The sequence below is a fragment of the Nymphaea colorata genome, chromosome 11 (genome assembly GCF_008831285.2).
Source record: "Nymphaea colorata isolate Beijing-Zhang1983 chromosome 11, ASM883128v2, whole genome shotgun sequence".
In the NCBI taxonomy this organism is placed as follows: Eukaryota; Viridiplantae; Streptophyta; class Magnoliopsida; order Nymphaeales; family Nymphaeaceae; genus Nymphaea; species Nymphaea colorata.
Genome location: NC_045148.1, coordinates 7,312,913 through 7,326,981, shown reverse-complemented (window position 1 = coordinate 7,326,981; position 14,069 = coordinate 7,312,913). Strand labels below are relative to the sequence as shown.

Genomic DNA, 14,069 nt, shown 5'->3' with positions numbered 1-14,069 from the left:
CTTTTCAGCTCAAGCCAATCCATAGCTCGAGCGGAGTTTGAGCTTTTAGAACTCGACCGGAGCCGAACTCAAGCTAATGACCTCCAACTCGGCTGAAACTACTTGAGCTAAGTTCGAGCCGTCTCAGCTCAGCTTGAACTCAACTCATGAGCAGCCCTAGTTGTCACCAAAGAAAAAATTAGTGTATCGAACAATACAGAAACATGACAGATCTCTCTCCCTCTATCTGTCTCTCTTTCCCCAATGCATTTCCTCTTGAGTTCCTTCCTCACTGGCCCATCCAATGATCACTGCTTGCTTCTTTGATATATAGTGCTACCTTGTCTACCAACGTTCCCTTGCAGTGCTATTTTGTTCTTTTAGCAGATCAATATTGGGCTGGTCCCTTCGATGTTCCTTTCTGGTGTACACTGTAAAAACAATTGATCAAGCAACTTTTCCCGCAATGGTCAGCATCCACAGAGACCTTTATTTCTCCTGCAATAATAATAGTAATCGATAGTAAATCTACTGTAGAATTTTTGACTTGATGGGCATGAATTGTGTTCAAATTTCAAACTCAATTCACTGCTTTGTGACCCATTTCCATCTCCCGCCAATGCACAAATTGCGAAGCGGGCATTTATTGGATTTATTACTTAAGATACAGAATCCTTCTTTCTTCTTCTCTGCAGTACTCGAACAACTATGCTCCTTCTTCTCGTGCATTTATGAGTGATTCTGCAAGTGGTGCTTAATTCATCATTTGAGATCTCGATATGTACCAGAATGTAATTCTCCAAATGCTTCTTCAGTGTTGGCAGAGACGATATATATATATATAGTTCCCTCCGTTCATGCCTTGTAGCTTTGAAGAGTTATGGTTCAAAGGAGCTTCTCAAAAAATTTAACTGAGATTTCAGAAGCGGAGTGTTTTAGCTATTCTAAATTTTCTAACCTAAGCCAAAAAGTAAGCAGTTGGTATCCGTAGGTCGGGCCTTATAGTGAAAACTAATTGAGAAACTTTAGAAATACATCGACCAAAACGCTTATATACGAGCTTTTCTTTTTGAAATTGGTAACTTTTGTTTTCGGTATTATGCCAAAAGTGAAATAGAAAGGTCATAAAAGGGAAAGCATGATCTAATTTAAGAACTGATCGATACACCCGTTCCAATGGTTGTTCTTGCATACATTTTTCTGATATTTCTTCATATAACTTGCCAAATCTTTTTAATGCCTTTAATGGGGAGAGAAAAAAAAATGAAATATTTCTAAAGGAACCTTAAAATTGAAAATTTTTAATGTATAATATTTTTGAATGATATAAATTATTGGAAATATTAATGATTGCAATGCAAAAAATTCTGACTATATAGAGCCATCAAATTTTCGTTTCATTAAAGCATGCTACTAAATGCAGCCATAACTCGTGGGAAATAAAATATACAAAGTTTCTAAAATATAATTATTTATCTTCTCTCTCTATAGATACAAGCAACATTGATATAGATTCCCTTTCATCCTATTGATCACTTCAACATAATTGTTGAATCCAGATAATGTAACCAATTAAATTAGCAATATTGTTTTAAGGGAGCATCATTTAAATATGATTTTTCTAAGGTCCACATGACTTTAACTTACTTTTTCATAGCAAAAGAAACGGTTAAAATTAAAGTTTCAATTAAAACTCGTTAATCTTAAATCAACATGCCATTCTAAGTACTCTTAAAAGGTTGTTTCTCATGAATTAATTGTTGGTACCTGTATCTTATTACAAATTTCAATTTCTATTATGCAATTAAACGTGACATTTAAAAAAAAAATTAAAAATTTTACTTCCTCAAAAGTACAAGTTTACACTACTTCCTTAAAATACAAAGAGCTAAGCTCTTCTTAGCTTCTTGTCTGCATAAAAAAAAATTGTTAGCTTCTTTCGCTCTTTTGATTTAATTACCTAGATAGGATCATTAGGTACCATATTAATAATTTATCTCTTAAATGTTGGGATGATTATATATATAGTGAGTGAATGATGACTCTGGATATCTAACAAGGGCCGTCCATCTAAAACAAATAGATTGTCGAAAGAAAAACAGTGAGAAAAAATGTAAACTAATGTAAGATGACAAAGATACCCATCACTTTTTTACTTTGTTTTTCTTTTAACCGTCCATCATGTTGGATCGAACGGTTTTGGTGTGAGGGTTGAGGACTCTAAAAGGTCAGCATAACCATTCAATTTTCTTATATATATATATATATATCTTCATTTTTCCTTTAGGTTTGGATGATGCTAGGAGAGGATTAAACCGGGGCCATCCATCTTTTTGATGGGATGGTTTTGGTTTGTTGTTCTTTTTAAAATATTTATTTACTTTTTACCGTATCTAGTTTTAGTAAATGGCTTGTCTAACTTCTATCGAAAACTGGGCTCTTGCTTTGAGTTCGAGCTGAGTTTGAGCTGTGGTTTATGGAGACTTGAGCTGAGCTCGAGCTGGACTAGCTTGGCTCGAGGTCGGCTGATGAACATCCCTACTTTGAACTGAGCTGAATACTCTTCCTCTAGTTTTTGGCTTGCAAAGCGACATTAAGGAAAGAAGTATTAGTTCCCCAGCGCCACCATTGAAGCACATCTCAGCTACACATCATGACCCTATGCATGCCATATACACATGCCATATTTGATAAAGATGCACATTTTGCTGAGTATTAAATTAACAAAAGCACGAACTGCTCCAGAAGGCAAATCCCTTGAGGAAACTAAAGATATACCTTGAATTGTAAATTCTATAAAACTGGGATTCCATTCTTAAATTGTAACCAAGCATCAGTCTAAAGGTGAGCCTACAACTTGACATTTTCTTAAGGTAGAGAAAGTAAACTTCAATTTATGGATGTATAACTTAGTCGAATGCATTACCTGTTTGTTCTGTCTTTTGATCTAAAAAGACCACCATCATAGGCTTCTTTGGCTGCAAAAGCCTTCCAACCGCTTAGATGCCTCTCACGGTTCTAACATTTCATTGTGGTACAAATATATTATTCAGCAAAATGATATATATCCAATGCTGACAGACACTCATGAAATTGGCTTATCGACTTGGCGCCCCCTCCACACCCCCCTCCTTTAATTGCAAACTAGAAAACTGACTCTAACATTGTTTCCAAGTGCTATAACATGCTTAGTGTTTATTCAATTGGGAAAAGCTTTCAGTTAGTGATGCTCCCGAAGGGAGACGATGTTGCAACAGTTGAACCTTCCATTTTTGAGCAGCTTTCTCCACTCCACCTCTGTCCTCTCCTTCCCATTGGAAGCGTGTAAGATCATTGTCACATTGAATACCATTCTAGTATCTTCCCATGCATCTTCTTTGACATTGGACTGCAGCACAGCATCCACTGTTATGACATTTCCATTGTCATGTGGAATTGCTTTCCTACATTGCTTCAATATCTTTATGCAATGATCATCACTCCCTTCATGCAATGTCCACTACATCACACAGAAATTAGAAGGAAAAGATGAGGAGTGCTGCTGGTTTTGGGAATTCAATTTCCGATGATGGTACCTTATGAGGAATGAATTTTGCAAGCAAAAGCATAGTGATCTAGATCAACGGCTTGAAATGAGCGCATTTTTAGGTTAAAGGATGTCAATAACTTAATTACATAATGTAATTCTACCATATTCTGATTATTACCTTTCGTTGTACCATTCTGGGTGAGCTAAACATGATGAACAGAGCATTTTACCTGTTATCTTGCAACCGGTTGAAAATAAACTTGTGGCTTCGTCCAAATGAGCTTAACTCAAGCATGGCTTGTATGTGTATATATGTGTGTGTGTTTGCTTCGATCGTGTGTGTGTGTGTGCACGCACATGTCTTAGATTATTCCACATTCGGCCAGTTCGTGGCAAACCAACACATCATTGTGGTCATATTGCCCAAATATATGTATTAAAAAAAATGTAAAAAATCATCGTGTAAATCAGATTTTACATGGGCATATATATCTAGTTTTGAGCAGTTTAAGTATATTAAGTGGTTGGATTCTTGAAAAATGATCAAGATCCAACTGAAAGGGCCAAAAGGCCCATTGGACACCACATATATATTTATATATAGCTCTATTATAATAGTTCCAATGTAAGTAACATCGGTACTTCAGTAAGGTCCTATACATGTGTCATCTTACCCATACACAAAGTGGGTACTTGGACACATTTGGGTATTTTTTAAATGGAAACTGATCTAAACTGCTTAATTTTACTTAATTTTTTTTTCATCTCAATTTTAATTCTGTTTTTTAGAGTTATTGTTCATTAACATGTAATATTTTTATTTATATCACTCATTTATTTAAATGTTGCTTTTATTTTGCAAATATATATATATATTGTACCCCTGTTCACATTTTCTAAAGTTGTTGTGCCAGAATTAACATCTCTGTATCCATACCCATACCCATGTGATTTAGATTCCAATCAAATCCAATAAACTCAAAAAATTTCATCGGTCTCCTTTATTTGATGCTCAATAAACATTTAATAATTGTACAAATAGGAAGAATCGTATGAACGATGCCAAGATTGGTTGAAACTTCATCAACGCTCATAGGATATTGAATCATCACCCATGCACAACAGTTAATAATTGTCCAAATAGCAAGGGTAGTGTGAATGATGTCAAGATTGGTTCAAACTTGACGAACATTCATATGACAGGATACTGAATCAGCCATCCACTACAATTATTAATTGTACAAATAGACAGTAGTGTGAATGATGCCAAGATTAGTTCAAACTTCATGAATGTTCAAAGGATACTGAATCAGCACAAGCACTACATTAATAATCGTGCAAATAGAGCGAGTAGCTAGTGTGAATGATGCCAAGCTTAGTTGTCAGGATCAAACTGTTCATGAACGTAGGACAATGAATCAGTGCATGCACTACATTTTTGTGAATTGGCTTACTAGGATCAGTTTTAGAACGGTTTATGATTAACCAAAAAATACATTCTTAAGCATGTACATATATTTGAAAATCAAAAGGCAAAAAACAAATGAAAAAAAATTGAACATAAATAGAAACATGACGTGTGGCCCCATGGAAATACTATAGGAGCGACATAAAATAACATTCTACTGGTGCTGATCTCTCTCTCTCTCTCTAAATTTGAACATAAATAGAAACATGACATGTGGCAATATGGAAATAGTATAGGAGCGAAATAGAATAATATTCCACTGGTGCTGATCTCTCTCTCTCTCTCTCTCTCTCTCTCTATTTATATATGACACCTCCTTTTCTCAGTTTAACAGTTTCCCCCATGGTGCTGATCTCTTTCCCTCACCTACTTTTCTTCTCAGTTTAACAGATTCCTCCATGGTCTCCCTCTCTCTCTCTCTCTCTCTCTCTCTCTCTCTCTCTATCTATATATATATATATATATATATCAGTTCGATTGTATAGGGTGCTATTCTGACTGTATTGAGAAATTGATTTGGGTTGAGGGTTACCATTCTTAAGGTTAATGTGGTAGGTCTAGTGCTCCCGGCCAAAAAAAAAAGAAAAAGTCTTTTCAGACCAGTCACTTGCGATACAAGCAGTCTCAAAGTTATCTATCATTACCTTAAAATTTCACCTTCCAACCTCTACTTTCCAGTGCTGCATATTGCAGATATTTGTCCAACGAAAAATAACTGCCCAATGTTTGGGCAATCAACAAATCACCTACCACCTTATCACTTTCCACACAAAAAATTGTCGCCCAACTTATCACCGAAACTCTCAAACAGCCACTTTCAATTACCACCATTAATGTAACCATAGATACTAGGGGGTTAGCATGGTATTTTGACTAGGGCTTTACAATGAGTCGAGACAACTCGAGCTTGACTCAAAGCCGCTCATCAAAACTCGGCTCAAACTTTACAATGAGTCGAGATGTTAAATGACTCAAGTTCAAGTAGTAAAAACTCGACTTTACTCGACTGCATAGTGAATGCTGAAACATAATGAGAGAATAGTTGAATGAATAACAACTAAATGAGTTAACGAGTTAAAAAAAAAAAAAAAACAAGACAGACTTAGCAGAACTTAGTTAAATGAGTCGAGCTCAAGCTCGACACTGTGTTGTTGAATCGACTTCGAGCCTATCCTATGGAGCTCGACTCTAGTTCAAGCAGAGCTGGAGCTCGAGTTTCTCAGTTGAGTCATGTCGAGCTCAAGCTGGCCAGCTCAACTGGACATGGGAAGCTTGCAATTGGGCGATGTCATATGGTTCATGGCCATCAAACAGACAGGCCATTGGACATGTATGTTCAACTGAAAACATGTTTTTCTAGTCTCTCTCTCTCTCCTTCCTTTCAGCAACAAGGGTGGCCTCAAGGATGAATCTGTTATAGGAGGTCGACATTCCGGATGAGGCTCATCGACAGCATCCATCTTGGCACCAAGAATTGAGGCTTCTAGATGGAGCGGTAGACATTCAAAAGGAGAAGCAACATGATTTTTGTCATAAACCATAGAAAGACATTGGAAGAACTTCAACTGGAGAGTTGTTCTTGCTATTAAGAACCCTCAAGGCATTCTTGTCCGGCCTGCTTTCACTACTATCATGTACTGAAAAATTCAAATGATGCGAAATCTCTTGAATAAACTAGACAAAGGAAACCAAAGATTGAAAACCCTTTGCTTGTCCAAGAATTTCTTTCACTGCCAATTCTTTGATCGGTTAACCTATTGAGCGTTGAAAGCTGCACAAAATTTTCTTCGACAAGATACACAATCACCGGTGAGGTAGCAGATTGAACCAGTTAAAAGATTTAAAAGTTTAGTGTGGGTAATTTTGATATTTGACATTCACACGCGGCTGTTTGGAGTGCCTTGGTAAAAGGTTAAGTGGTGGCTTGTGGAAGGGGACGAGTTGCGCGGTGACTTGTTGATCTCCCAACCGTGCATTGTTTTGTAATATTTTCTTTTCCAAATCAAATCAACGGGCTGATTATGGTGCATCGTTAAATCAATATGTCCAAATTAGACTCAGTTTCTGTGTTAAAACAACAATATTTTATACATATACTAACTCAGGTTACCCATTTTTCATTTATCTTGTACCTCACTTTCAATGGTATATTGAGCATGAATCATCAAAATAAAGTTTAAAATTTGTTCTTGAGGCACCATCATGGGCGGAGTTAGAAATTTTTCATGAGAAGGGCCAAATTAAACTTTCTAAATTTTGATACGAGCTGAAATATCATTTTTCAAAATTTGTATATAAGACAAGGAAAATTTTCTAAACTTTAGATATAAATATAAAAACAAAAAATTTGAGGTGGAGCCAGAACCATGCGAGCCCTTCCTTAACTGTGCCCCTCCTTGGCTGTGCCTGGTATTGAGGCTTTATTTTTCTTCTTTTTTAATCCTTGTCTCTATCTCTCAAACCCTCGGCCATGGCGGAGGGTTTCTCTCCTGATCTAAGAAAACCCCTCGGTCATTGCCAAGGGTTTCTCTTTCCATCTCAGAAAACTCTCTGCCATGGCTAAAGTCTTCTCTCTCCGTTTCTCACCTTTAATGACGAAGGGCAGACATGCGTTGCAGCTTCTTGGGATTTTAGCAACAAAATGTGAATCGCGTCATAGATGATCACTGCAGGATCAGCAACGAAAATGATATTTAGTTACTGTAGGGTTCCACCGCACTTCCACGTCTGGATTTAGTGACTAATATCTTTGTTGCAAAAGGTGGACGCACAGTAAGAAATATAGATTTCGTTAACAAATGACCCAACTATTTATCAACAAAAATTGTACTTTGTTGCTGAAGTGCACTATATGTACCCATCTATACCTATGCTATGTAACTCTTCCCGCGAAGTTTTCCCAAAATTTCAGCGAAAAAACCGTGGCGACCTTTTCCGGTCTTCTTTTTTATCGTCTTTGCCGCACTTCCTCTCATTCTGATCGTCTTGTGTTCGTATCTCCGCCGCAGCATCAACATTGTGGTTGGTATTGAAACTCTGGTGTTCAAATGCACATTGTAATTCATTTGTCACCCACAAAGAGAACATTGTCCGTCGGGAACACAGGTATTCCTCTCCACTCTCTCTCTAGATCTCTCTCTTTAGGCATCTAGAGAGAACCTTAAAGTTTTTATTTTCATGATCCTTTTTGAAGCATTCATCTGTTAATTTCATGCATGATCTATCTTTGATATGTTTGCTAAAACTCCTCAACGACACAGCTCTACCTAAAATCTTCGCATATGGCGTCATTTGAATAAATTTTAGATGCTCCGAGTGTCAGGTGAGATGATAAATTGTGCCTAGATCCAACTAACTAGTTGATAGTTAGCCTAACCTTTACGGAAGGCAACCATGCGTGAACTTCTGATCGAGACACAAATGGAATTTAGTAATCGAAGGTGATCTCTTCCACAAATGGAATTCAGTACTAATAAATACAGTTGCATAATTTTGGTCTTAATCCGTAAACCCCTAATTTATTAATGCTAGGAAACTCAATAATTAATTTGTTATCTCATTGTATTAGGTAAATCTTTATCCAAATTTATTCAAAATAAGTCCGAAATCTGATTTCACAATCTGAATATGAGTTTTATATTCATAACCTATTTTGAATTTTGAACAGAATGTGATAAAATGTAAAAACATTGAATATAGAATATTCATTTAAAACTAAATTCAATCAGAATCTGATTGAATATTTATATATGTCAAAAACCGAATTTAATCCAAATCCAATCTGATTCCTTAAACAGATGTGATTTTTCTTTTTCATATTTGTTTTTTTTTCTGAATAATTCAGTTTGATTCGATCCAAATGGCAGATATTAACATCCCTACAGACACCAAAAGTCTGGTGATGAGATTGAGTTTCACGCACAGGGGTGTGCGCGCAAAGAATATAAGCTCAAGTAAAAATGAGGGAGGATTGAGGTATTTTAGAAATTTTGATAATGAAATGTATATTTTAGACTTTTAGCTTTTTTTTTTAAATAAAAACCATCCCCTTTTCACTTTATGAGGGGTATTTTGATCAAGAAAATTTTGGCGTCCCTATCCCGACTCTCGTTTCTTGCACTATCAATTAAAGTTAAGACTCAACTTACTCTGCAAGCCAAATTGGAGAATAAATGTCAAACTTAAGTTCCAAGATGATGTCGGAGCTAATACCTCTAAGACCTGGTATCTTAACTCAAGAAAACCATCAAACCAACCTTAGTGGTCAAGTAATCCAACAATTGGCCCGGATATGCCACCCACCATCAGAAGCAACAAGGAACGTGAAAAAGAAGCAAGATTAGAAGGTTAAGGCTGATGAGTCCAGCATCAGAAGAAACAGAGAAATAGAGTAACATTGCAGCAATTTATGAGCAATTGTACCACACGATAAGTAAGGGAGATTCATAGGAATAATGCAGAACCTTGAGTGGAGTCCCTATTCCTGCATTATTGAGGCTGTTGTTCCGGCTTCCGTCTCTGATGCTGAATGGTGGCAATTCTGGACCCCTCCTTTTTTCTACTTAATTCTAATGGATGGTGCAAGAAACGAAACTGAATTTATGAAAATTTTTTATTGTTTTAATCTTAGTATTTAATAAAAGCAATTTTTTATGTTCAAAAGTGGATTTTTAATTGTGGGTAGGTAATTCAAGAAGTACAAAACGAACAAGCATGAGTCTGGATAAGAATTGCAAGAGTGCCACAGTTTTTTAAAAGAAAAAATTGAACACGAACGACCAACAATTAACAATTGTGGAAAAATGATTACCTGCTTTTGAGGAGAACAACAATAGAAGTTTAGTAAAAGTTAATGATGTGAGGCACATACAAAAACCATCTAAAGTATTCAATGGGTTAAAAAAAAAATCACATATATATATTAATTTGACAATCTTGATACCATGAGAATGCTCATAGCATTATTTACGACCAGGGTTGTTGAAATATTTATAATAATAACCAAAGCAAGATGAACAGTGCCTTTTTTCCAAAACGTTCTTTTGTTTGAAAAAAAAAACCCCAAACAGGTTATTAAAAACATGAAAGAAAACACTATTTTGAAAAAACTGGGTTTTCAGAAACCCAGTTTTGAGGTTGTCCCTCAAAACCACGTTTGAGAAGCAAAACATCATTTTGGTTCCGAAACATCGTTTTCAAGGTGTATCCAAACGCACCCTAAGCATTTTTTATTTGTTAGTTAATTTGAATATTTTTCCATTTTTTACATAGATTGTAAATATTTTATGTCAATTCACTGTTGCTTTCAGCTAAATTGTTCAATCGGCCAAATTCAGTCATGGGGCACGCAAGTCGATCTTGGTCGCACCATTCGGAAAGAGAGGGAGTGAGACAGGGCAACCTCTTGTCATGTGGTATTATAACCTGCCCACAACCGTTTCTCACAAGTGCGAGATTGGAGGGGGAAAAGAGATAGATGGAGATGGAAGAGGAGAGGCTGGTGCAAGGTCAGATCGAGATATTCCAACAACTCTTTGCATTTGCCGACTCGATGTTGCTCAAATGTGCAGTCGAGCTCGGCATCGCAGACATAATCCACCGGAATGGCCGGCCCATGACCCTACACCAGATTGCAGCTGAGCTGCCGGCACCCTCGCCGGATATCAGCTCCCTCTTCCGCATCATGAGGCTGTTAGTGAGGAAACATGTGTTTGTGCGGCGCGATCGACCGATTGGTGGTGAAAATGGTGCCAACAGTAACCCCCAGCCCGAGTTCGGTCTAACGTCAGCCTCTAGGTGGCTGGTCAGGGATGGTGAGCTCAGCCTGGCTCCGATGGTGCTCATGCAAAACTATCCTTCTACTTTGCCTGTATGGCACTGTTTAAGCAGGAGTGTGAAAGAGGGAGGTGTAGCCTTCGAGAAGGTTCTTGGTGTAGATCTCTGGGGATATGGAGCTGCAAACCCTGAATTTAACCAGCTATTTAATTCAGCTATGGTTTGTACCTGCAAAATCATAATGAAGGCAGTCATGGCAGAGTATGACCACGGGTTCAGTAGGTTTGGCTCGCTTGTCGATGTCGGTGGTGGCACCGGAAAAGCCATTGCAGAGATAGTGAAGTCCTACCCACACGTGAAAGGTATCAACCTGGACCTTCCCCATGTTGTGGCTACTGCACCAAGGTACCAGGGGGTCACTCATGTGGGTGGTGACATGTTTGAGGAGATTCCCAAGGCTGATGCAGTCTTCATGAAAGTGAGTCTTTATAGTACTTCAACACTTGGCAGTTTAACTCCATGCCCAACACTTGATTTTTCTTGCCAATCCCTGCCATTAACTTAGGTCTAGTGAGCATTGAGATTTGGATGAATATCACACAAAAATATCCGAACTTTTGTGCTGAACATGTCTTTAAATAAAAGGGTAGCATACGATTTGAGGGTTTTACTGCATTTTACGACGCATTGGCTCTGTCCTAAAGCCGATCTTTTATGTGGGAAAAACAGCACAGATTGCCATCAAGTCATTGAAAGAACAGAAAACCAACCACAGCAGCTCACGAATAATCCCACACATAAACAACAAAATCTGATTTAAGGAGATTATGCCGAACGACAGTTACTTCTATGGACCACATTGTTCCATTTTCCAAATGCTCCTTTTTTCCTTATTTAACAAACTAAAGTTTAGTTTGCCGCATACAAAATTACACCAAAAACCTGTCTTTTTTTTTTTCAAAACTGGTTATGTGCACACCCCTATGCACAAATTGTGCATAAAGGTGTGTAATGACCAAAATATACCCCGATTAAAGTTGAAAAGGAAAATTTTTAGAAGGTCGGGCTTATGAAAAAGTTGAAACTTTAAAATATATATTTATTTCTAAAGAATTTCTAAAATACTCTAATCCGCTTTCTAAATTTTTCCTTCCTTATACATTTGTTGCATGCACAACCGTGTGCTCTAAACGATTCATAAAGGATCACCCCAATAGACAACTATTATATGCACCACATGATTGTTTCCCCACTTCGTTTTTCTTTTCTTCTTCTTTCCTTTTCTCTTCTTAGGTAGAACAAGTTAATTTAGGCAGAGGCTCAAAGGGGGTAAGGCAACCGAGCAGCTAGGTGGCTCACACTCAAAGATCCAAGGTTTGAATCCTATGATTATTAACATACTCTTGGGTTACTCCTCTAGGCTGCAAATGATGGCAAGTACAACACTAAGTTGAAGGATCTGCTATAAGTCCACAGGCCTTGAATGACTTAAATAAGGTAGAACCTTGTAAGCAATTGGGTATGGCCTTGGAAAATTTATGTTGAAACAGTTTTCTCTAAGCAAACATTAAAAAACATTATTAGTTTAGGTGGATTCTTAAAACATTTTGCGACAAGATGCAGACACCTTAAATGGTTGTATGTCTACATGAAGGTCCACCTCCCTGTGCTGCCAAAGGGAGGGTTCTCCTCTATGAGACAACATGCAGGCACCTGGGTGCCTGTGCATGCTCGAAAGGATTCCACTGTTTCTTTTTTTGGTAAAATTTTAATCCAACCAGATCTGAATTGATCACCATGGTTTACTTAAGTTAATATGATGATTGTTAAATGCGATCCATGAATATGCAAGGATATTTTTGTGGAACTTTTATAATTTTGCTTTTGGAATATGTTAGTATTGTTGTTGTTATTATTCTTATTGTTTATGAGATCTCATTGGGTGTTGGATCCTAACTTTGCATCTAATATTATGCATATTTGGCCATTCAAACCTTGTATGGCTACTTGGTTAGTGTTTGTATCCATATTGTGCATTGGATGGTATTTGTGGATTAGATTTCATTTGGTATCTAAATAGTTGAAATTGCATGTTTGGTACTCAAGTTTTTATTCATATATACAATAGATCCAGTTTATTCTTGCTATGGTAAATGCACTTGGATCTATGATTTTGGATCATATTATGTGTTGCATCCATTTATGAATCTGATATTGCATTTGTTTGTATGCATGTTTTTGTTTTATGAGCATGCGATGTTATGTGATAATTGGTTTGAATCGATTTTTTCCAGACCCAATTGTATATTATGGAAATTTGTGCATGTTCAATGATCTATTCTGTTTTGAGTCATGTTTTACTTGAAAATCCATTTGTATCAATTTTGGGATTGTCATAACCTATATTGTATGCTTTAAATCAAATTTCTGGCTAGAATGTTATGTAGGCCTGAAGATATAGTACAATATAATCAATTTTGGGCTTGTCATAACCTATATTGTATGCTGATATAGTACCATAGTGCAAAATTGATTGTTGAAGACCGTATATCAATGGTATTAATATTCTTTTCCTTCTAATTAATTTTTGTGTGATGCAGTGGATATTGCATAATTGGAGTGATGAGGACTGCATAAAGATACTGAAGCAATGTAAGAAAGCAATTCCAGAGAACACTGGGATGGTTATGTTAGTGGAGGTTGTATTGCAGTGTGAAGCTAATGAGGATGCATGGAAAGACATTAAAATGGTGTTGGATGTGACAATGCTTGTGTATTTGGGGGGAAAGGAGAGGACAGAGGCGGAATGGAGGAAGCTTCTCAAGGGTGGAGGGTTCAACCATTGCAACATCACCCCCCTCCACAATTCTCTTTTTTCACTTATTGAAGCATTTCCCAATTGAATACTACAACTACTAAGCATGCCATAAGACCGATAACTCTGAAGTTTTCTTTAAAAATAAATGCCCCAAAGTTAATAAGAGATATTGTTATCAATGTCTATTAGTGTTGGATAATTATTAGTTATGCTGAATGATACACACTACAAGAGAATGTTAGAACTACGATGGGGGATTTAAGCAGCTATAATGCTCTACAAAAGAATTCTTTGTCAATAAGTTTGAAACTGAATCTTTGCTTTTGAGAATTCCATACAAGTTACTATATATTTTAGAAAAAATATGTTAAAATTTGCCAAAATAATGTAAAAAAAAGGATGCTAATAGGGTTAACTTGTAAAAGAGAGTTTACCTTCACAACATTGTACACAACTCCTGAAATTTAACATAAACTTTTAGAAACCATTAATTCAAAAAA

At 36.7% G+C, this 14,069-nt stretch overlaps 1 protein-coding gene across 1 annotated transcript; it reads left to right on the top strand.

The window, feature by feature from the left end:
* Nucleotides 1-10,423: 10,423 nt before the first annotated feature.
* Nucleotides 10,424-13,654, top strand: LOC116264341 (desmethylxanthohumol 6'-O-methyltransferase-like). Its single transcript, XM_031644485.1, has 2 exons — nucleotides 10,424-11,229; nucleotides 13,352-13,654. Exons 1-2 carry the CDS (start codon nucleotides 10,453-10,455, stop codon nucleotides 13,652-13,654), a joined length of 1,080 nt encoding a protein of 359 aa, XP_031500345.1. The 5' UTR covers nucleotides 10,424-10,452.
* Nucleotides 13,655-14,069: the final 415 nt, after the last annotated feature.